This window comes from Acomys minous (genome assembly GCF_964271855.1).
Source record: "Acomys minous genome assembly, chromosome: 17".
In the NCBI taxonomy this organism is placed as follows: Eukaryota; Metazoa; Chordata; class Mammalia; order Rodentia; family Muridae; genus Acomys; species Acomys minous.
In genome coordinates this window covers 3,440,130-3,460,590 of record NC_140500.1, presented here as the reverse complement: position 1 = coordinate 3,460,590, position 20,461 = coordinate 3,440,130, and the positions used below count along the sequence as shown (strand labels likewise).

Below are 20,461 nucleotides of genomic sequence, written 5' to 3'. Positions count from 1 at the left end.
ATTCCTATACCTATGAACCACAGCTCTATTCTTCTTTATAATGATCCTTGCTGGGGGCTGAGGGGGGAACCACATGAAAAGACTGACAGCAAAAAGATACACATCTCCTGAGGTAACTGCATACTGGGTCTGCCCAAGGAGCCTCACCTCTTATCCTCCCCGTCAACCTGCAATACACTACCGTAATTCACCACGTAGTCCAGAACAGATGCTAGTCCATACTGGTGAGGAGGAAATACTTCTAAAACTTTTCCTTATAAACAGAGAGAACAGGTGGTGCGCTCCCCTGCTTCGCTCATAAAATCTTACACAGGAAAAAAAAACAAAAACAAAAAACAAAACCCTATATTGTACATGCACATGGGAAGGAGAGCGGGAGTGTTCGCGGTAAGGCAAGGAAGCGAGCTACGGTCCCGCTATTACCTTCTGCGGCTCCCGAGCGCGCCGCCCCTCCCCGCAAAACTCGCTCTCAGCAACCTTCTGCACACACCTGGCTGCAAGGTGGGGGGCGGCGGACAAGGTGAGCGGACAGGGAAGCCCTGGGCATCGGGGTTCGCTTACTTTCGTGCCCGGTCCTGCAGTGATGAACGGACGGAGGCTGAGGCAGACGGCAGACGAGGGTGGGTGGGGAGCCGGCGCGCAGCCAGAGTCTGGGACCACACGCTAAGGACTGGGGCTACCCGGCTCATCGCCCAACACACCGGCTTCCTAAACCCAGGGGCGCGCGCATGCGCGTGTCCGCACAAGCGCACGCTCAGGCTCGCGCGTGCGCACGGCGCTCCCGCACAGCCCCGCCATCTTCCCTTTTCCCCTTAGAGGGCAACCCACCAGAGGGCGAACCGGAAGAGGGCGGAGCAAGTGAGGAGGAGGGGGAGGAAACAACGCCCTCAACGGTTGTTCCCAGCCAACCGTTGAGAAGGAGAATGGTCAGGACGACGTGACTGGAGCCCCCACGCGGCGCACCGGCCGCGGCCCCGGCTGAACCAGCCTCGGCTCTGCACCCGCTCAGCCTCCCCTCCTCCGCCTTCAAGCCAGGCCGGTCGCCCGTCGGAAAACACGCGAGACCAGGCGAGGAGGGCGGGGCCGCCACCGCCCCTTCCTCCAATCAGCGGCGAGCCGCCCGTGGGGGGGCGGGGCCGGGAGGGCTCGGTACCGCGCGGAGGGAAGTCTCGCGAGACTTGTCGCTCCGGGGCTGCCGGTGGCGGAGGGTCTGGTCTAGCCGGGGATGGGGCGGAGGCGCGCAGCCTGCCGGTGCGTCCCGCCGCTGTCCGTGGGGGGCTGCGCGGCCCACGCTCGCTGAGCAGGCGCGGAGACTGCCCCCGAGCGCCTCGATCTCGCGGGGAGGCTGCTCGTCGCCGGGTCTGAAGCCGAGTGAGTGGACTAACACACGCGTGGGCGAGCCCCAGAGCCGGGCTCCCTCTCCCCGTGCTCCCGCTGAGCTCCTGCCGGGACCCGAGGTACGGAAAGTTCCACGGAGACCCCGAGGCTGCGCTCCGCAGGACACCCCTTCCGGGTTTGTTGTCTTCCGGGCCCCAGCTACTAGGGAGCTCCGTGGGCGGTGGCTGGAGGGACTCGTCCCACTTGACTTTCCTCCCGCCGCGCACTGGACACGGTGCTTGGCGGCTTGGACTTAGCCACAGTCCTGAGGCAGAAGCTGGAATTGTTTTAGTCCTGCTGCTGCTGCGGCGGCGCCTTTCCAAATTCTGTTCCAAGTTCAAAAGCTGGTTTTTCTTCAGAAAGCTGTTTCATAAGTGTGTGCGTGTCACCATTTTCGAAAGCAGCGCAGATCTCTTGCTCTCAGGGGGATGTGTGTGTGTGGACGGGGTACTTGTTTACATGTGTGGCCCGCACGCAGTCGTCTTTATCCCATTCTGAGGTTTTCATTGGAAGACGCATTTTTTTATATTTTGCAACCTCCATGGTCAGCTACCGTCGTGTAAGTCTGCTCTGCACGACTCTTCTTCCCGTCCCTGATGACCATCCTCCTTTGCAGACCACGGACCTCAGAATTGTGTAAGGTTCTGTGTTCCACTCACACTGCACCAGGTTATTTCTTCCCTCTCCGTGAGTATTACAGTTGGCCTTCCTTCGCCCCAAGCTGGTGTCCCCACCGCAGCCTTCCATATTTACTGGGAAATGCATTATCTTTCCTGAAACTTTTTCAAGTTCTAATTTAAGCAGATCGATTTGTCAGGGCTCCCCCGTGCTATCTCATATCATATTTTGCCTTTTTAGTGTCGTCTCGTTGCTGCCCCTCCTCCCATTCCAAGTTGTTGGCTGTTTCCCCAGCCGTGCCTCACAGGCCTCTGTGCGGGCGTGCAGTCGGCTGGGATGCTTGCTTGTCCCTGTTTCACCATCTATGCAAACCCAGTTCACAGAACATTCTTGTTAGACTCACTGGGGTGACGTTGGCAATGCAGTGAGCTTCCAGAGCTCTTGACACAGTTCTGCAGCATGTATTAGGGCGAATTATTTGTTCAATTACTTGTCTCTCCTGTCAGCTTGAGCTTGAGTCTAGAGTCAATGTCTCATTCATGTTTAAAATGAAAGCTAGTTCAGTGTCGGCACATAGCAAGCATTATTTATACATACATACCTATAATGTAACTGTTCTAAAGCATTTGCTATAAAAATCCTTAGCCCCTTAAAAATCAGAATATTAGAATCCAAAGGAACTTTTTAATTTTAGGGTTAAATGCCGTTAGCTGTTCTGCATATGAGCAGTCTTGTCTTCCTAACACACACGTAATTGTACTTTTGGTCTTAGTAAATAGAGATTGTCAGTGCTAGCAAGCACATGTGCATGCGCTCACCCTTTGCACTCAGATGTCATCGGATACTAGCATTTCACGTGATGCAAGTGTTGTTGCTAGTGTTCAGCATATGTGCTCTCATGCAAACGGGCCCTGACTCCTTGGCCCAGGTTAGGAGTAGCTGGCTGAAGTTAGCTTAGCTCTCCTCTGGGTTGTTCATCTGAGCACACACACAACATGGCCACAGTTGTAGGGAGTGTGTACGTTGGTTTTGATTACCAGTGCGTTTCCTCTCAAATTGTGTTCCTTTCAACTCTAAGAGTTGCTTTTCTTGATAAAGCTCCAAGTACATTCATTTTTCAAAAAGAGTAGAAATTGTCTGTACTTTGAAATAATTTATGTCTACACAAAATGCCCGCCCCACCCCCACCCCCCTTCTCTCAGGGTTTCTCTGTGTAGCCCTGACTATCCTGGAACTCAGAGGTCCTCCTGCCTCTGCCTCGTTAAATGTTCATTTTTATGTGTTTTTTTATATACTTTTTTTTTTTTTAAGATTGAGTCTTTCTACATAGCCCTGGCTGTCCTAGAACTAACTCACTATGTAGACCAGGCTGTCCTTGAGTTCAGAGATAACCTGTGCTCCTGCCTCCCTAGTGCTGGCATTAAAGTTCTGTGTCACCATTTCTAGCTATAAACATTCTTGACCTATTCAAATATTTCTCTGAAAGACTTGAAACATATTTTATCTTGCCATTTCCATGTGCCTGTTAATATAATGTTATCTAATTAAGTAGTAACATTAAAGATGCCCACCTGAGCAATAACAAATTTTAAACTAAACGTTTGACATTTTAAAAACACATCTGACATATCACACCATGTTTGTGGATCTCCAGAAATTTGGATAATTAGTAGATTTGTTTATAAGAGAAAGAAGAGTTACTTGAATTTCTTTAGAGTTTTCTTAACTAAAAGCTAAAAGTAAACAGCTGGCAATTGCTGCCATGGGCAGGTGGTGGTTTCTCTTTAATCAGCAACAGAATGTTCTTGACCATCTGTAAGAATCTGACTGCAAATATCTTCATGGGTAGAGTGGGTGAAAATGTGGCTAAAGCTGGAAGCAAAAGAAGAAAGAAAACCTGTTTCTTAAAAATGTTCTCCTGTGATTTAAGCCTCCCTGTTTAAAACAATTTTATATCATGACTTATTAAGACAAGCACTGAAAAAAAATAGGTTGATAAATTGAAGTTTTCCTTTCTTAAATTGGAGGTTTGGTGTTTTATTTGTTTTTGGTTTTGGTAACAGAATGTGGAAAACAGTGTCTCTTAGGAGCCAAACGGGGAAGAAATCATCCTCAAAAAGGGTGGCAAGGCAGATTCTCATTGTAAATTACTTTAAGCTATTTTGAGGTTTTGCAAACAGGAAATGAGTACACAGATTTTCAGAAGCTGTGTCACTGTTTTTCTGAAATGTTAATAAAATTAGTATTTGTTAATCTGTTTAGAATTCCTACTGTGTAGATAAGTTTTTATACTTTAAAATATAAAATATAGTTCATTTTGTTAGTCTCTGTGCAGCCTAGAGATCATTTTTTAAAGTAGCTGTTTTTTTAAAAGGCCACCATATTCACTGCTTAATTTTTATGTATCCTTGAAACAGTTGCTAAATTTTTATAGTTATATAAAAAGAAGTTATTTAAAATTGTCATTTAAATTTGTTCATTAATATTTCCATTGGCTGACTCAAAATGAAAAAAATAAAATCTTTTAGGGGCTCCACTCTGTAGAGTCAGAGAATTTTGTTCCTTCCATCTCAGGAAGTTGGGTGGCTGTTACATAGGAAAAAGCAGACAGGGCCCTCCATCCAGCTCCACTGCAGAATTCCAGGCCAACACTAGCTGGACTGCCACTCGGCTCCCGTATTTGGAATTCTTGAGTCTTTTCTCGATGGAATAAAGAAGTCACACTTGTCCTTTGTCTAAAGGGCAAAATAAGGTGGTGTTCTTCAGGTCTGTCTAACTGTCCAGTTTATCATCCAGTGACACTGGGTTTATCAGTGGTTTTTACAGTTTTTGTGTTTTATGCTTTTGGTATCATGACTTAAAAGTCTATCTCCAGATTACAGAGATTTTCTTTGCTTTTTTTCCCCCTTATACTATTACCATTTTAAAGTTTGTGCTCCATTTTGAGAAAAGCTTTAAACCACAGAGCTGTATAAAAACCAAATAAAAATTGTATTGAGATTACTTTCAGGTATATAGATAGGTGTTGAGTTCTTCCAGTGCCACTTGTGGAAAAAACACTAATCTTTCTCTTTAAGAAAAGTGTGCCAGGTGTGGTGGCACAGGCCTTTAATCCCAGCACAGGTGGATCACTGTGAGTTTGAGGCCAGCCTGGTCTACAAAGTGAGTGCAGGATAGCCAGGGCTACACAGAGAGACCCTGTGTGTGGGGGCGAGAGGTGGAGGGAGTGGAGTGTGTGTGTGGGTATTTGAGTGTGTGCACATGCGTGCATGCCCTTGAAGGCTAGTGGAGCACTTTGGATTGAAGCTGGAGCTGGTGACGTTTGTGAGCTCACTGACGTGGGTCTTGGGGTCTGAACTCATAGCTGAGCACCAGCACTGTTAACCACTGGGCCATCCTTCCAGCCTCCCAAACTCTTTGACTTGCCTTTGCACTCACACACCCTTTTTTTTTTTACTTTGTATAGCCAAAGATGGCCTTGAATTCACTACGTAGTAGCTTATGCTAAGCCTACACTTGCAGTGACCCTCCTGCCTCAGCCTTCTCTATGCTTGAACTGCAGGCGTGTGAGCAGCACGCCCAGCTCCCTTTGCACACTTTTGGAAATAAGCTGGCCACGCTTTGGCGGGCCTGTGTCTCAACGTATCAGAGCAGGCTTGTTCTGTGTAGAGTCTCAGATCTTCACAAGATGGCTTCTATGGTTCTGCTTCCTTAGCTTTCTGTAGCAATAGAAAATCAGCTTGTCAGTTTCTGGCTGCGTCAGACTGACAACCGAAAACCTACTGTCCTTGTTATATTGAGTCTTTAACTCCGTCACATAGCTTAAGTGTATGGACCTTTTGCCTGTGTGTGCGTGTGCGTGTGTGTGTGTGTGTGCGCGCGCGCGCGCCTGCGTGCTCCTAGTGTGTGCTTAGAGCTCATGGAGCTTATAAGAGGCTGTCAGAGCCCTGAGCTAGAGATAGGAATATTGTGAGCCACCCATGGGTGCTCAGAAGCAAGCCTGCTCATCTGCGAGAACAGCAGTGCTCTTACCGGCTGGGCCATGTCTCCAGCCGTGATGTGTTCTAGAACTTGCTACTGAAGCTCCCTGGGTGTGGAGCTTCGTTTGCTAGTTATTTTTAACTCCGAATCCTTTACTAGTTGAGCTTGTTAGAGAATATCTGTGGGAGTGTGGTTGCGTAACTGTCTCCAGTGGCTATAGTAGTTACAGGACCATTGCTTGTCCTCTGTGGGCTTGCGGGATCCGTTGCTCTACTCTGAATTGCTCGTTCGTGTGTGTGACATGTGTTGTTCAGCTCGCTTGTGTCCACAGTGAAATCTGCCTCTGCAAGGACCTCTCTTGTTCTCTCAGGGAGTGGATTGAGACAGACGTGGGACCCAGTTGGACTCCTTGTCTTGATCCGCTGCTGCAGACTCTCCGCACTGGGATTGCAATTATGGCTTCCACCTGTGGCTCTTCATTTGCTCTTGACTTAGTTACTGTATCTCTCGTGGTATCTATCTCTTGTTCACTCCCACTTTGCCAAGGGGAGGCTTGCCCCCTCTGGCCATGGCACCCTTGCAGCAGATGTCCTGCTGTTGTTGAGTGTTCCCTGACGTCACCTTCAGAATGCAGCTGCACACCTGCTGCCTGTTCCCTGTGCTGGAGAGAGGAGAGTGTTGGCCTCTGTTGCCATCTCAAAATCCCCTCAGCTTCTCCTGAAACAGTGAGAGTTGCCTGTATTAGCTAATGGTACCCTCTGTGGCAGCTGTTCCCACCGCTAAGAAAAATGCAGGAATTGGGACTTTAATGTCACTTTACATGAGAAGCAGAAGCTCTTCCAAGCGAAGTTGAGACTGACATAGAAAAGCACACAGAGGCCAGCTTGGCTGTTCAGCTGTGAGTGTGAGTGGGGAGGGGGGGTTAAGGAGAGTTCTTACAGTCAGATGTGCATTTACGCTACTACCCCAGTCGAGGTGCGTGATATTCCTAACAGCTTTCCTGTCTAACGAGTGAAGCCTTAGAAACTGAAGCGTAACCAGCAACTGAGGGTGAGGTGGTGCGTCGACTTTAAGTCCTGACCTTAATGTGTCTGTTGGTATTCTTTCAGAAATGAGCTGCACAATTGAGAAGGCACTTGCTGACGCTAAAGCCCTTGTGGAAAGGCTGAGAGACCATGATGATGCAGCAGAGTCTCTGATCGAGCAGACCACGGCCCTCAGCAAGCGAGTGGAAGCAATGAAGCAGGTCTGACTGCCCCTTGCTGACTCCATTTAACCAAGTTCACTGATACTTGGTTAAGTAATATTAAAGAAAAAATGTCTTGGTCTGTGTTCTGTTGCTGTGAAAAGATGCCTTGACCACAGCAACTCTTATAAAAGAAAACATGTATTTGGGGCTTGTTCCAGTGATGAAGTCCAGTCCAATGTCATTGGCAGCAGGCAGCATGGTGCTGGAGCTGAGAGCTCCGCATCTGGGTCTGCACACAGCAGGGAGAGAGACTCGGCTTGGAGTGGGTTTTTTGAAACCTCAAAGGCCACCCCCAGTGACACACCTTCTCCAGTAGTGTGTCAAGTGGTGCCACTCCCTGGTGGCCACAGCTTCAAATCTATGAGCCAGTGGGAGCCATTTTCATTCAAACCACAATAAACTACTACCTAATCGAATAATTTCTAATTGAAGTTTTCAGGGAGCCTCCCTTGTGCGTTTGTTTCACTTCGGAATAGGGGATATTATGTTGTAGTGGCATTTATATAGGGAGGTTGACACAAGCTGGAGTCATCAGAGAGGAAGGAGCCTCCATGAGATCCAGCTGCAAGTCGTTTTCTCAGTTAGGATCACTGGGAGAAGGCCAGCCGTGGTAGGTACAGCCATCCTGGTGGTCCTGCGTTCTCTAAGGTTCCGTGCTGAGCAAGCCAGTAAGCAGCATCCTCCATGGCCTCTGCATCAGCTCCTGCCTCCAGGTTCCTGCCCTGCTTGAGTTCCTGCCCTGACTTCCTTCAGTGATGGACACTGATGTGGACGTATAAGCCAAACGAACCCTTTCCTCCCCAGCTTGCCTTTTGGTCACGGTGTTTTGTTGCAGCAATAGAAACCCTGACTAAGACAGTAGGTTTATTTTAAAACCTATAAATTTCATCCCTCTTCTGACAGAAATGTACATTTGAGTCAAATAATAAATGAAATTGTTACGTCTATACATTTGATAACATATTTCACTAATGTCAGGATGTTTATACTTTTACTTATAAAAGTGCTTACATTTATTTAATAACCAAGTCATTTTTGGAAATTAATTTTTCAAATTCATTTTTTCTAGCATGTTTTAAATCTGTCATTTACAGTAGAAATTAAGTAGGTTTTGCTTCTTGCTAATAGCAAGAATCTTTGAGTAGACAATCAGATCAGCTACTGTGTGAGCCATCCCCCCCATAAGGATTTTCAGCTTTTAAAAAAGCAGCCCTTGGGTATGGAGGGCTGGCTGCTCTTCCAGAGGTCCTGAGTTCGGTTCCCAGCACCCACATGGTGGCTCACAGCCATCTGTAATGGAATCCCGTGTCTTCTTCTGGTGTACATGAGGACAGAGTACTCATGTACATACATGAATTAATTTTTTTTTAAAGCCCTTACCAGACAGTGATGACACATGCCTTTAGTCCCAACACTTGGGAGGTAGGTGGATCTCTGGTCAAGTTCCAAGACAGTCAGGGCTACACAGAGAAAAACAGTCTGCTTTTCTCTGCCACCAGAAATCGTATAGCAAGTTCCCTCGCTCTGATTTGCATCTGTGTCACCCTAAAGCCACCCACCCCTTGATGTCAGCCTGACCCAGGCGCTCCAGCAAGCACAGACCTCTGTGATGAATGTGCCTGAAAAAGGAGTTGAGTCCTGGAGTTAAGAACCAGGAATGCTGCTGGTTAGAGCTTCATTGCTGTAAGAGACCACTGACCACACAACTCTTGTAAAGGAAAACATTTCATTGGGGCTGACTTACAGACACAGAGGTTTAGTCCATCATCAGCATGGCGGGGAACATGGCGGAGAAGCTGAGCGTCCTGTATCTTGATCCACTGGCCTCAGAGAATTGGCTTGTGTTTGTGAGACATCAAGGCCCACCCTTGAGTCAAGAGTGCACCTCCTCCAGTGAAGCCACACCTCCTAGTAGTGCCACTCCCTATGGGCCTACGGGGGCCATTTTCTTTCAAACCACCAAAGTTATTATGAACTCATTGATAGTTACCCAGTAAGAATGCCTCAAGAAGAATGAATGAAATTCTAAAATTGGATTCTCATTTTTAGAAAAATTCAAAATCAAACCAGGCATGGTGGCACATACCTTTAATCCCAGCACTTGGGAGGCAGAAGCAGGTGGATCTCTGAGTTTGAGGCCAGCCTGGTTTTACAAAGTGAGTTCTAGGACAGCCAAAGCTATATAATAGGCAGACTTTGTTTGTCCACTCCCTTTTTTGTGGTGCTGGGGATGGAACCTGGGGCCTTGCTCGTACTAAACAAATTATACACACATCGGTGTCTTCTGGCTTCCTACCCTCTCAACCTTGGAAACCACAGATTCTCTCACAGGGGATTTGCCTGCTCTAGACACTGCAGTGAGTCATGTGGAGGCACCTGCTTTTGTGATTGGTCTTTTACTGCATTTTAGAATTCATTGGGGTATAGTAGGTGGCAGGCTCTTTTCTTCTGTTCATTGTCCAGTAGAGCTGCACTGCACGGGGACACAGGGCATCCTGTAGAGCTGCACTGCACGGGGACACAGGGCGTCCTGCAGAGCTGCACTGCACAGGAGCACAGGGCCTCCTGTAGAGTTTCACTGCATGGGGACGCAGCGCATCCTGTCTGTCCTCTCCTTCCTGAGTAGATGGCTGGACTGGTCTCTGTTTTCCTTACTGTGAGGAATAGCACTGTGAGCGTTTCCTTTTCTCGTCCTCAGGAATGGAGTGTTGGGTCATGTGACCCTCTGCTCAGCTGCTGCAGGGTCTGTTCACTTATGTTCACATGTCAGATAAGATAGTGAAATTCTGCCTTTGCATATGTTGTTCTTTAATCTTTTCCTTAGTATCAGGAAGAAATCCAAGAACTTAATGAAGTTGCAAGACACCGGCCACGGTCCACGCTAGTTATGGGAATCCAGCAAGAAAACAGACAGATCAGAGAGCTACAACAAGAGAACAAAGGCAAGACGCATTGTCACTAAAGTGAACGCTAATCTTCCATTGTGATGTTGGTTTGAGACTAGTTAGTGTATTTACAAGTTGGGGAGGGGCCAGAGAGATGGCGCAGCCTCTGTAGCTCCCTCTCCAGAGGACCAGCTACCCTCCTGTGGGCACCAGGCACTCACATACACACGTGAAATAAACAGAGTGCTCTTTCTTAGCAGGGAGGAAGTACACTGAAGTCACTCTTGCGTATCTAATCTGCCCCGAGTGACACTCAGTGCTGCTCTGCCCAGTCCTCTGCGAGCCTCTGCCCAGCTCAGCACCAGCTTAGATGCTTCTCCTCAACAGCCTGTGTGCAGTCTGGTTACCTGTAAAGGACCTGCACCCCATCCTCTGCAGTCCCAGCCTGGGTGCTCATAAGCCCTGCCGTGCTGTCTGTCCTGCCATCCTTCAACACAAGCGTTAGACTGAACTTCCCAGAATAAGTATGGCCATGTTGCTTTTGTTTAAAATTTTGGCTAGTAGTTTTATTTCCTTGAACAAGGGCCCTCAGTCAGTCCTTGGTCTCTTTTTTGTCCTTTTCCCACCGCTCCCCCTCCCCCACCCCCATCCACTGCCATCGCAGACCAGTTTCTTAGTGCTTCTTCACTTTCACGCCCCTTGTTTTGGGATCCTTCCGTGTTGAGCATAAGAGCTGCAGTCCACCCCCGGACTGTGCTTCTTGCATTGTTCAGTCTGGCCTCACAACTCGAATGAGTTTTAAGCCAGGTGTGGTGGCGCACTCAGGGAGGCAGAGGCCAGGCCATGACAGCCAAGGCTACACAGAGAAACCCTGTCTCAAAAAAACAAAAGGAAAGAAATGAGTTTTAAATAAACACTTTTTTAAAACTGAGAGATGGCTTGACAGAGGATCAGGGACACTTGCCACCAAGCCTGACAGCCTGAGTTCTGTCCCTGGAAGCCACATGGTATAAGTGAAAGGCAATGGTAGGTTGTCCTCTGACTTCTGTGCCTGTGCCGGGGCATGTGTGCACACACAAAACTTTATTCAATAAAAAATGAGGGGGAAAAAAAATGAGGGGCTTGCTGGGTGTGGTGGCGCACACCAGAGGCAGGCAGATTTCTGTGAGTTTGAGACCAGCAGATAGAGTCCAGGACAGCCAAGGTTAGACAGAGAAACCCTATTTTGAAAAGCCAAAAAAAAGCAGGGGGTACTTATTTGTTGCGTGTTTTCTTTTTTAAAATATCCTATATCTCAGCATTTTGATAAATACTAAATGGAAGAACAGAATTTACGCAATCTTAACTCCTTTGAATAAAGCACATTGTTTTTGACAGAACTGCGAACATCTTTGGAAGAACACCAGTCTGCCTTGGAGCTGATAATGAGCAAGTACCGAGAGCAAATGTTCAGACTGCTGATGGCTAGCAAAAAAGACGACCCAGGTGTAATACTGAAGTTAAAAGAGCAGCACTCGAAGGTAACCCGTCCTACAAAACTGCCTTGAAAGCAGAGCCGGGGCCGCTGGTGAGCCCAGGGAACAGTGGGCATCCGTGGCGCTGTGGTACATACAGCACCTCACACTTTAGCTGGCGCCGTTTGTCGCCATCCCTCCATTTCTTGTTCTGTATTGTTTTCTACTTGGCTTCTGTTTCTAACTCCTTTACTCCTCAGTAACAGGTCTCACCCTGTAGCCTCTGGCTGTCCAGGAACTCACTTCGTAGACCAGGCTAGCCTTCAGAGACCTCCTGCCTCTGCCTTAGGATTGCTGTCCTTAGTGACTTTGAGAGTGAGTGAGTGAGTGAGTGAGTGTGTGTGTACACTAGTTCAAAAATAAACTATTTTTAAAAATAAAGGTACATTCAGTTTAAAGCAAAAATGCTTTTAAAGCCTGCCAGCAGCTGAGTGTGGATTGTTTTCCCGCAGAGTCTTGTCTGAGTGAGGGACCTTGAGGCTGGGGAAGGAAGGGACCAGGGCAGCATGTAGCTGACGTGAGCGTGGTCTACTTGGGGTCACGTGGGGGCAGTTGCTCTCACAACAGACAGAATGAAACTGCTGCTGTTCACATTAAACTGTGTTTAACTGCCAGTGTGAAGTGAAGATGTTAGAGCCGATGGGATGGCTGGCTCTTAGCTGTGTGGATAATGTGAAGTAGCCTGCTTACAACGCACACTGTTTAAGAAGTAGTAGTAGTTACGTGACAACATTCCTCAATTGCTGACACATATTTTGGATTCTTTAAAATATTTCTAACATATTGGTGTCTGTTGTATTTTTTAATTATTCTATCAGAATTAAATAACTAATAGTATTCTTTGGGTGACACATTTACATTATTAGGAAATGTAATAGCTATCTCTTGTGTCAAATAGTAGGAGAATAAAGATTTACTATTATCTAATGTAATATTCATGCCCTGATGAAATGGAAGTTCTTGGTATTTGGCTTGAGCATTTCAATGCAAACCTAAGCCAAGTATGGCGACACAGCCTTTAGTCCCCTACCTGTGAGATGGAGGCAGAAAGGTCGGATTCAAGGCCAGCCTGGACTACATGAGATCCTGTTTTAGTTCTACCTTTCTTCTCAGAAAATAAGTAAATATGTGACTAAGAGAGTTTCTTTAAGAATAAAAAAAGTTGATGGATAGTTTTAAAATTATGAAAGGCCCCGAGGTTTTACAATTTGAAAAACAAAATTTTGAAGTTTTGAAAGAAGAGGGAGGGAGGGAGGGTGGAGAGTGACATCTACAGTCTGTGAGCCCCGGCAGTAGCGCTGTGGCAGCGATGTTTTCTGAAACACGTGAGGAGGTAGGAGCAGAGCATGTGGTAGAGCATGTGCTCAGTGCCTGACGCCCTGTGTTCACCAAAAATAAACAAAACCCATTGGTGTGTACCATTCAGCGATGTGTCCTGTTAATTTAAATACTTCCTAATTAGCCCTAAGCTTTCCATTTTTATTGTATAGATTGAGTTCATCTAAGTGCTGATCTTGCCATCCATAAAGTGACTGTTGAGTTATTTGCTATTAATTCTAACTAATACATATTAATGTTTGTGGTTTTGACTTTTCCCAAAAAGGAGACACTTTGGCCTAGTAAGTAACACATTTATTAACACCCTGCATTGAATTAGTTGTCATCGGCCAGAGCAGGGTAAATGAAGGAACACATTCTGCGACCGCGGGGCTGACCGCGGTGAGCGTGAGCGCTGGTGTAATAGGAGGAGCAGGCTTGGCTTCCATCAGCAAAGTCTTGAAAGAAGGCAGATCTGTAACCTAGCCTCGAGTTAGCGACAGGAGCGGGGAGTGCATAGATGGAGGCACCAAAGTGCAGGGTTCTGGAACTCCTTAGGCACCAGTGCTCTAATATGCCTAAGCCTACAAGTAATTCTGCGACACACTTAGCGGGTCACCGCGAGGGTAGCTGCCCTGGGACCCTAATTCCCACTTGAGGTTGTAGTAATGCAGAATTTCTCACGCACCAACAGTTCTCTGAGTCCATATTTAAAATCAATAGCGAACTCAGTTTCATCTAAACACTTATTTTTACATTATTTTCTAACAGATGCCTTTTTGGAAATCTTAAAAAAACAAACATTCCAACAGTTGGCTAACACGCATGAACTAACACTCATTCAGTTTTTAAATTACGGATGAGGTCCGTATTAACATTATAATGACTCTGTACTACAGATTGACATGGTACCTCGTAACACCTGCGAAGGACTCTTCCTTGATGCACCTCGGCTCGTCCTTGAAGCACCTCAGCATGGCCTGGAGAGGAGGCACTTGGAAGCAAATCAGAATGTACACTAAACCAAACAGTCAACTTCGGGGTGGATACAAGGGGGGTCCCTTTAAAAAGTTGTTTTACTTTGAATTGCTCTCCCAGAATAGATCAGCAAATAAATGAAATCAATCGAAGAACAGTGTGCTTTTCATGGCCGTGCTGCTGAGTCTAGAGCTCCTTAAGTTTGCCTTAGTTCTCTGTGTGTCATGCACAGGATATAAGTATATGTAAATTTATATATATATAAAATGTGACAGAAATTTTAGAGGTGTTTACCCACTATCTTTTGTTTGCTCTTGCTAGGTGGTACTGCAGTTTTTGTTGTTATGAAGCAGTGTATTTCTAGACATTAAATATTTTCTCTCTCAGGAGGCAGAGGCAGAGAGATCTCTGAGAGTGTGAGGTGAGATTGGTCTACATGGCAGGTTCCAGGCTACCCAGAGTTAGGCAGTGAGGTCCTGTCTAAAAAAGAAAACTGTTTTCTTGATATTAACTTCAGTCTGTTAGTATAAAAGAACTGGTCCTCCATCAAACTTAAAATTTTTTATTTAGATCTTTATCTGTGACCCTTTTGTTTGGGTTCACAAATAGGAATGCCTTTTGCACAGACGACAAAGCAGTACATAGTGATGCTTGTGTCTTAAGTGTTGACATGCTGGGCCGCTGCTGCAGAGTAGAAAAAAGCTCACACTCAGGTGGGCAGCATGTCAAGGCAGCTCAAGGGTGCTGCGCTGATACTTAGGCTTTAGAACCACAGTCCTTGTTTTGTGTCCCTTAAAAGCAGTGTGACCCTTACAGTGAGTGAGTCGTTGCCTGGGCTAAGTATTGCTTTGTTTCTTCCTCATGGTCTTGTTAAAACAGACTGCCTGAAAAGTCAACACCTTTTTTCTTCATTTTAAAGGCGAGATCATTGGCTTCCTGTTACCACAGTCAGCTTCTCGGTTCTCTGTACTTATCTTCTCCACAACAGGCATCTTAGTGGCTGCCGTGCTGCAGAGAATGGCAGCCATGTGCTTTGGTTGTGCTTGGCCGCACAGCATAACTAGCCCAAGGCTACCAGGCGGCCTTCCTGAGCATTCCATGTCTGTGCGTCATGGGGAAGGCACGTAGCCACAGAGCCCACTGAGCTCTTAAAAGTCTGACTCCTACAAGTGAGAGACACTGACTAATTGTTAACACTCAGTTTTAATCCTAACTGTTGTACTAGGCAGCTGGTGAGTTCTCTGTGGTGTCTTATAAGTGCTTGGGTTACAAGGATTTCTCCGTTAAGACAAAGGTTTAAGGATGTATGTAGCCTTGGATTCAGTCTCCTAAACCAAAACTATATAAGGCCTGCTCCTTTTCTTTAAGATTATTAAATGGGGCTACAGTGTGGGTCAGTGATGCAATGCCTGCCTATTCCAAAGGTCCTGGGCCATCTCTTCCAGCTCAGGAGTTAAGTGGGTTCTCTACAGTCTTGACCGAATCCTTTCTACAGCCGGTCAAACTGCATAAAATTCATTGGGAGATTTTTTTTTTTTTACTCACGTTGATGGTTAACTTTTGCCTTAATATAGTAAGTTCTATTGTCAATAGAAACTGTTTATCAAGAAACAGTTGTTCTCAGGCTTCTGTCCGTTCCTCACCACCTTGACTGGTCGCTGAGCAAAGCTCCTAAGGGTGGCGGGGTGTCTCAGGAGGAATTGCACTTTGCTTACCTGGCTTACTATAGATGTGCAGTAAGGACCAAGACTGATCAACACGGCTATCTGTGTTCTACTCACAGCCCTGTTTTCATCAGGCAAAAAGAAAAGACACTTCATGCTTTAATGCTCCATAGCAATTTGTTGATTTTGCTTAAGAATTCTCAGACAACAAACGCTAAGTAAATAACAGACCTACACTTCCTGCTCTCGAGAGGAGGATGGTCTAGAGAGGGTTAGGTTGATTGGGATCAGAGGAGACCGGATCCTGTAGGCTTCAGAGAAGGAAAGAGATTGCATGTGCCAACAATTTCTATATTTCCCATCACTTTGACACTAGTACGTGCAGATGTGAAAAAGAAAACCTTTCTGGTCATTGCAATAGATGTGAAATAGACAAGTATTTTGAGCAGGGCTGAGTGAGACTGTGATCTGGAGCTTTAATTCTAATCTGAACACCTGCTCTCCACCCAGTTTCTTAGGATTCATGTTGAGGCCACATAGCGATATCACACTGTGTTTCTATCAAAAGAGAATTAAAATGTGACTAGTAAAGTCTTCCTCTTATTTGCACATCCACCCTTTCTTCCAGGAATTGCAAGCACATGTTGACCAGATCACCGAGATGGCAGCAGTAATGAGAAAAGCTATTGAAATTGACGAACAGCAGGGTTGCAAGGAACAGGAGCGAATATTTCAACTGGAAGTGAGTTTTAAACTTCAAATACAAGTTGACAGTGTCCCTGCAAACACTCCAACCAAGAACACCCGATCTTAACACCTGCAGTGCTCTTGAGTCGGTGGCAGTGAGTTCTGACTCTGGTGATAGTAAGTGGGGTAGGCCACTGGGTACTTGAGGGTCTGGGATCCTCAGTGACTCAAGCGGATTTTTAAACCAGGCATGGTGGTACTCACCTTCAGTCCCAGCGCTCAGGAGCCAGAGACTCGTACTTGGTCTCTGAGTTCAAGACCAGCCTGATCTACAGAGTGAGTTCTCAGATAGACAGAGCTACACAGACCCTATCTTAAAAAGAAAAGAGAAAGTTAGGTTTTGATTCTGTATTGTTTTAATATACGTGTGTGTGTGTGTGTGTGTGTGTGTGTGTGTGTGTGTGTGTGTGTGTGTGTACTGAGTTTTAAAATTATGAAATTGAAGACATTCATGGTTTGAAAACTCGTTCTTTGTGCTAGAGATCTAACAATATAAAAAGGTTTTATGATGCACAAACGATGCAGGTGTGGTGCTCCCTTAATCCTAGCTCTTGGGAACTTGAGGTCATCCTCAGCTCTCCAGCGGGTAAGCGCTGACTGTGAGGCAAAAGCCCTGACTCTGGACCCCAGTGCTTGTGTAAAGGTCAGGACTGCGCAGTGCTCCAGGTTCAGTAAGACCCTACCTCAAAAAGTAAAGTGGATTGCAACAGAGGAGACTCGCACCTTCAGCTCCTGTCCTTCACGTGTACACACACATAACACATACACCCAAATATTTAATTTTTTTTCCAAATATTTAATTTAAAATGTTTTTCTTAGATTCATGATAAGGAAATTTCTTAATGATTGGCCATAAAAACTAGTTCTGTCTCTGAGTTTATAGTATTCTCCCAGTTGTGTAATAAATGGGTAGGTCAGCTTTCTCAGCAAGGGAACAGAAAATATTTTGCATTTTGCAACCTGGATAGTTTTTAATCTGCTCAGCTTCATTGTGGTGATGCAAAAGCAGCCACAAATAAAAGGAGAAAGGCAGGACTGTGCTCAGAAACAACCCTCAGGCCAGACCATTGAGACTTAGAAAGTAAGGCTGAAGATAGCTGTAGAGACAGGGTTATAGAATGACAAAATTGATTTCAATACCAAATAATCATTTATATATTTTTTTTAAATAATTATTTCAATGGGTCTTGGCCTCAAATTTTGCTGAAGGCAGCATATACTAACTTTTAATGAGTAAAGAAATCTACCTCAAGGTATTAGTCATAGAAATTTATAATTAGCATGAATGAGTGTGTGTGTGTGTGTGTGTGTGTGTGTGTGTGTGTGTATACATACACGTACATGTACACGATCTCCAATCTGTTGTAAACCAAGCTGATTTCTGCCCCTTCACCTGTCTCATGCACAGAGCATAAGACTTGCAGCGCTGGGGAGGGAGGTTGAGTACCAACCCTGCATCTTTAACACCATTTGAAATCTGGTTTTGTCTTTTGTTTTTATTTTTGAGACAAAGTCTCACTTGTAACCCTAGCTGGCCTAGAACTCCTTATGTAGGCTAGGACGACCTCAAACTCATAGACGTCCCCCTGCCCTTGCTGGGCTTAAAGGCGGGTATCACCACACCCAGCTTTGAAATCTGTTTAGAGTCAGGTTGTAAGGTGCTTACAGCACATAGTACAGCCATCCATTCGTGTGGCTGCAGAACCTGCTTTTTATGCTGCAGCTTCATACAGCTAGCTGGGCTTTTAAAATGTGTCCCTCGGGCTGGAGAGATGGCTCAGTAGTTAAGAGCACTGGCTGCTCTTCCAGAGGTCATGAGTTCAATCCCCAGCAACCACATGGTGGCTCACAACCATCTGTGGTGAGATCTGGTGCCCTCATCTAGCATGTAGGTGTACATGCATGCAGAACATTGTATACATAATAAATTTTTTTTAAGTAAATAAAATAAAATGTGTCCCTCTTAGAAGTGCCTTGTAGGAATCTTTTAGGGATGAATATCCAAACAAGAATTTTCTGTCTGTGCACATGTAGTGCTCTCCTGTTTGCATAAGGTATAAACCATCTTGGGTTTTGCTTGTCTCCTTACAGCAAGAAAACAAAGGCTTAAGGGAAATCCTTCAGATAACTCGAGAATCCTTTTTGAACCTTCGGAAGGATGATGCATCAGAGAGTACATCTCTGTCTGCATTAGTGACTAACAGCGACCTGAGTCTGAGGAAGAGCTGAGGGACCTTCTGCCTGGTCACCAGGACGAGCCCAGAAGTGAGTGGACGAATGACCATGAAACCCGACCTGAGTCAGCCTTTCCCCTCCACAGTATGCACAGGTACACTGGCAGAGGCCGCAGAAGAGTGGACAGTGGCTGCTCATAAACTAGACGCTGCACCACTGAGTGAACAGTGAGTCTTCACGGTGCTGCGGAGCACTGCAGTTTCAGAAGTGCTGTTGGCTTCCTGGATGACACATAGGTTACCCTGAATACTCCAATAAGCATTGGAAATCCTACAGTATCCCAGATTCAAACGTAAATTCTGCTGTGGTTTTCTAAATGGAAGACATTGTTCCAAGTCTTACCCTTCCTGCTCAATGTCAGAGTCAACACAGCTTATGTACCATGAGGCTTCTGCCTTAGTGCTTGCCTGTCAGCCTTCCCATTTATTCAGTCTGTCAGACAGTTCAAGGTTAAAGGCTCTAATAGGAATGTCACTTGCACCACAAACAGAAGGAAAATGCTTACACCTAGTTCCCACAACTCTTAGCTAGCAGTTACCATGCTTGCTTGAGTGTGCAGTACCATCTCAGGAAGGAAAGAGAAGGAATATTACTTTCTAAGAAAGACAGGCGTGTGTAGACACACTTAGTAGGTTAAACTACTTTGAAAGATTGCTTTTGTTCTCGGTTAACAATGAGGCCAGCTTTTCCTCCTCTCCACTTGGTGTTTAAGGTAAGACCTTCCACCGTGGACAGAGTTGATGTGATGTCACAAGATAGGCATGTTCATCTCTGGGCAAATTTGGAATTCTTTTGTTGTTGTTTAAGAAATTACTCTTCAAATACTTAACAAGTAGATGCAAGTTCCAAAAACAATGTTCTGGGTCCAAGTCTACTAAGCTCAATTTGGTTCTTATGACCTGTGAGGTATTCTCTACAGCCTGTGACTCAGAAAACGCCAGCCAAGTGTGGAGCCATAGGCATTTTCCATTGCACTTAAAAAAATACCATATTTGGGCCAGGCATGGTGGCGCACGCCCTTTATCTCAGCACTTGGGAGGCAGAGGCAGGTGGATCATTGTGAGTTCGAGGCCAGCCTGGTCTACAAAGCGAGTCCAGGACAGCCAGGGCTACACAGAGAAACCCTGTCTCAAAACAAATTTTAAAAAAAAAAATCAGTTACGATACATAAAGCTTTTTAAGGCCACAGGATACAGACGTGTGCTTTAACACCAATTGAAACCTAAATTGTTATTTTGTAGTCATCAGGGTAAAGGATGGCTAAAAATATACTTGTATGTGAAGTACATACTACAATTAGCACAAATAAAAATTTTTAAGTTTTTCATTTGTTAAGTAAATATTACTTTGATTGTAATGTTACATGTAATTTCACGTATTGGCAAAAGTTTCAAAGGACTTCACTTGAGAAATTCAGTCAAAAGCTTGAGGTTTACGGGGCCGTTGGCCGTTAGGAGAAGACTAGTGGCCAGATGGTAGACAGTTCTCATGCAGAGGCCTTAATATTTTATACAAGTGAATTTATTTTTAAGATTTTCTGTTGGTTTTTGGAGAGCATCCCTTAATTTAATGATTCATTCTTTCATGTAGTTTTGTCCTAGGCCAGAATTTTAAAAAGAAAGTCTGCACAGTTGAAATAAGTCAGAGGCAATGCATTGAGTAGCTCTATTATAAAATGTTATTTGAGAAGTAATTATTTTTATAAAAAATTATTTATCCTTTGTCTTCTTGGATGTAATTTTAAGGTTGTGAATACTGAAGGACATTTGCTTTGTTTTTAGCAACAGTTTTCCATCCTCTCCCACCCACCTCACCCCCCAAAGACACGTGACACTTACATCTGAGAGTGCTGAGGAGGAGCCTATTTTGTCAATAAAGATGAGTGTTTAAAACTGG

The 20,461-nt window shown here is 45.4% G+C and overlaps 2 protein-coding genes across 9 annotated transcripts in view; one reads left to right on the top strand and one right to left on the bottom strand.

The window, feature by feature from the left end:
* Positions 1–951, bottom strand: part of INTS13 (integrator complex subunit 13) — a 23,891-nt gene extending 22,940 nt beyond the window's left edge. For 2 of the 4 annotated variants that reach the window (XM_084766577.1, XM_084766580.1), the window contains exon 1: positions 562–695. The gene's annotated coding sequence lies outside the window, so the exon portion shown is untranslated. Of the gene's footprint in view, positions 1–490; positions 696–828 lie in introns of those variants that run through there. The other 2 variants (XM_084766579.1, XM_084766578.1) reach the window with 2 other exon arrangements.
* FGFR1OP2 (FGFR1 oncogene partner 2) lies at positions 931–20,461 on the top strand. 5 transcript variants are annotated; one of them, XM_084766588.1, is made up of 7 exons: positions 931–1,068; positions 7,086–7,222; positions 10,050–10,167; positions 11,488–11,630; positions 13,841–13,954; positions 16,212–16,325; positions 18,422–20,461. In XM_084766588.1, exons 2-7 carry the CDS (start codon positions 7,088–7,090, stop codon positions 18,557–18,559), a joined length of 762 nt encoding a protein of 253 aa, XP_084622714.1. In that variant the 5' UTR covers positions 931–1,068; positions 7,086–7,087; the 3' UTR covers positions 18,560–20,461. The 5 variants fall into 5 exon arrangements, with proteins under 5 accessions (XP_084622714.1, XP_084622713.1, XP_084622712.1 ...); XM_084766587.1 differs by lacking the exon at positions 931–1,068 and adding an exon at positions 1,158–1,513; XM_084766586.1 differs by lacking the exon at positions 931–1,068 and adding an exon at positions 1,159–1,457.

Bases quoted from the DNA above. Each gene is read 5' to 3' on its own strand.
- FGFR1OP2 (XM_084766588.1), top strand. From the start codon at position 7,088: ATGAGCTGCACAATTGAGAAGGCACTTGCTGACGCTAAAGCCCTTGTG. The intron at 10,168-11,487 runs GCAAGACGCATT...TGTTTTTGACAG, and splicing joins GCTACAACAAGAGAACAAAG to AACTGCGAACATCTTTGGAA. The intron at 11,631-13,840 runs GTAACCCGTCCT...TCTGTACTACAG, and splicing joins TAAAAGAGCAGCACTCGAAG to ATTGACATGGTACCTCGTAA.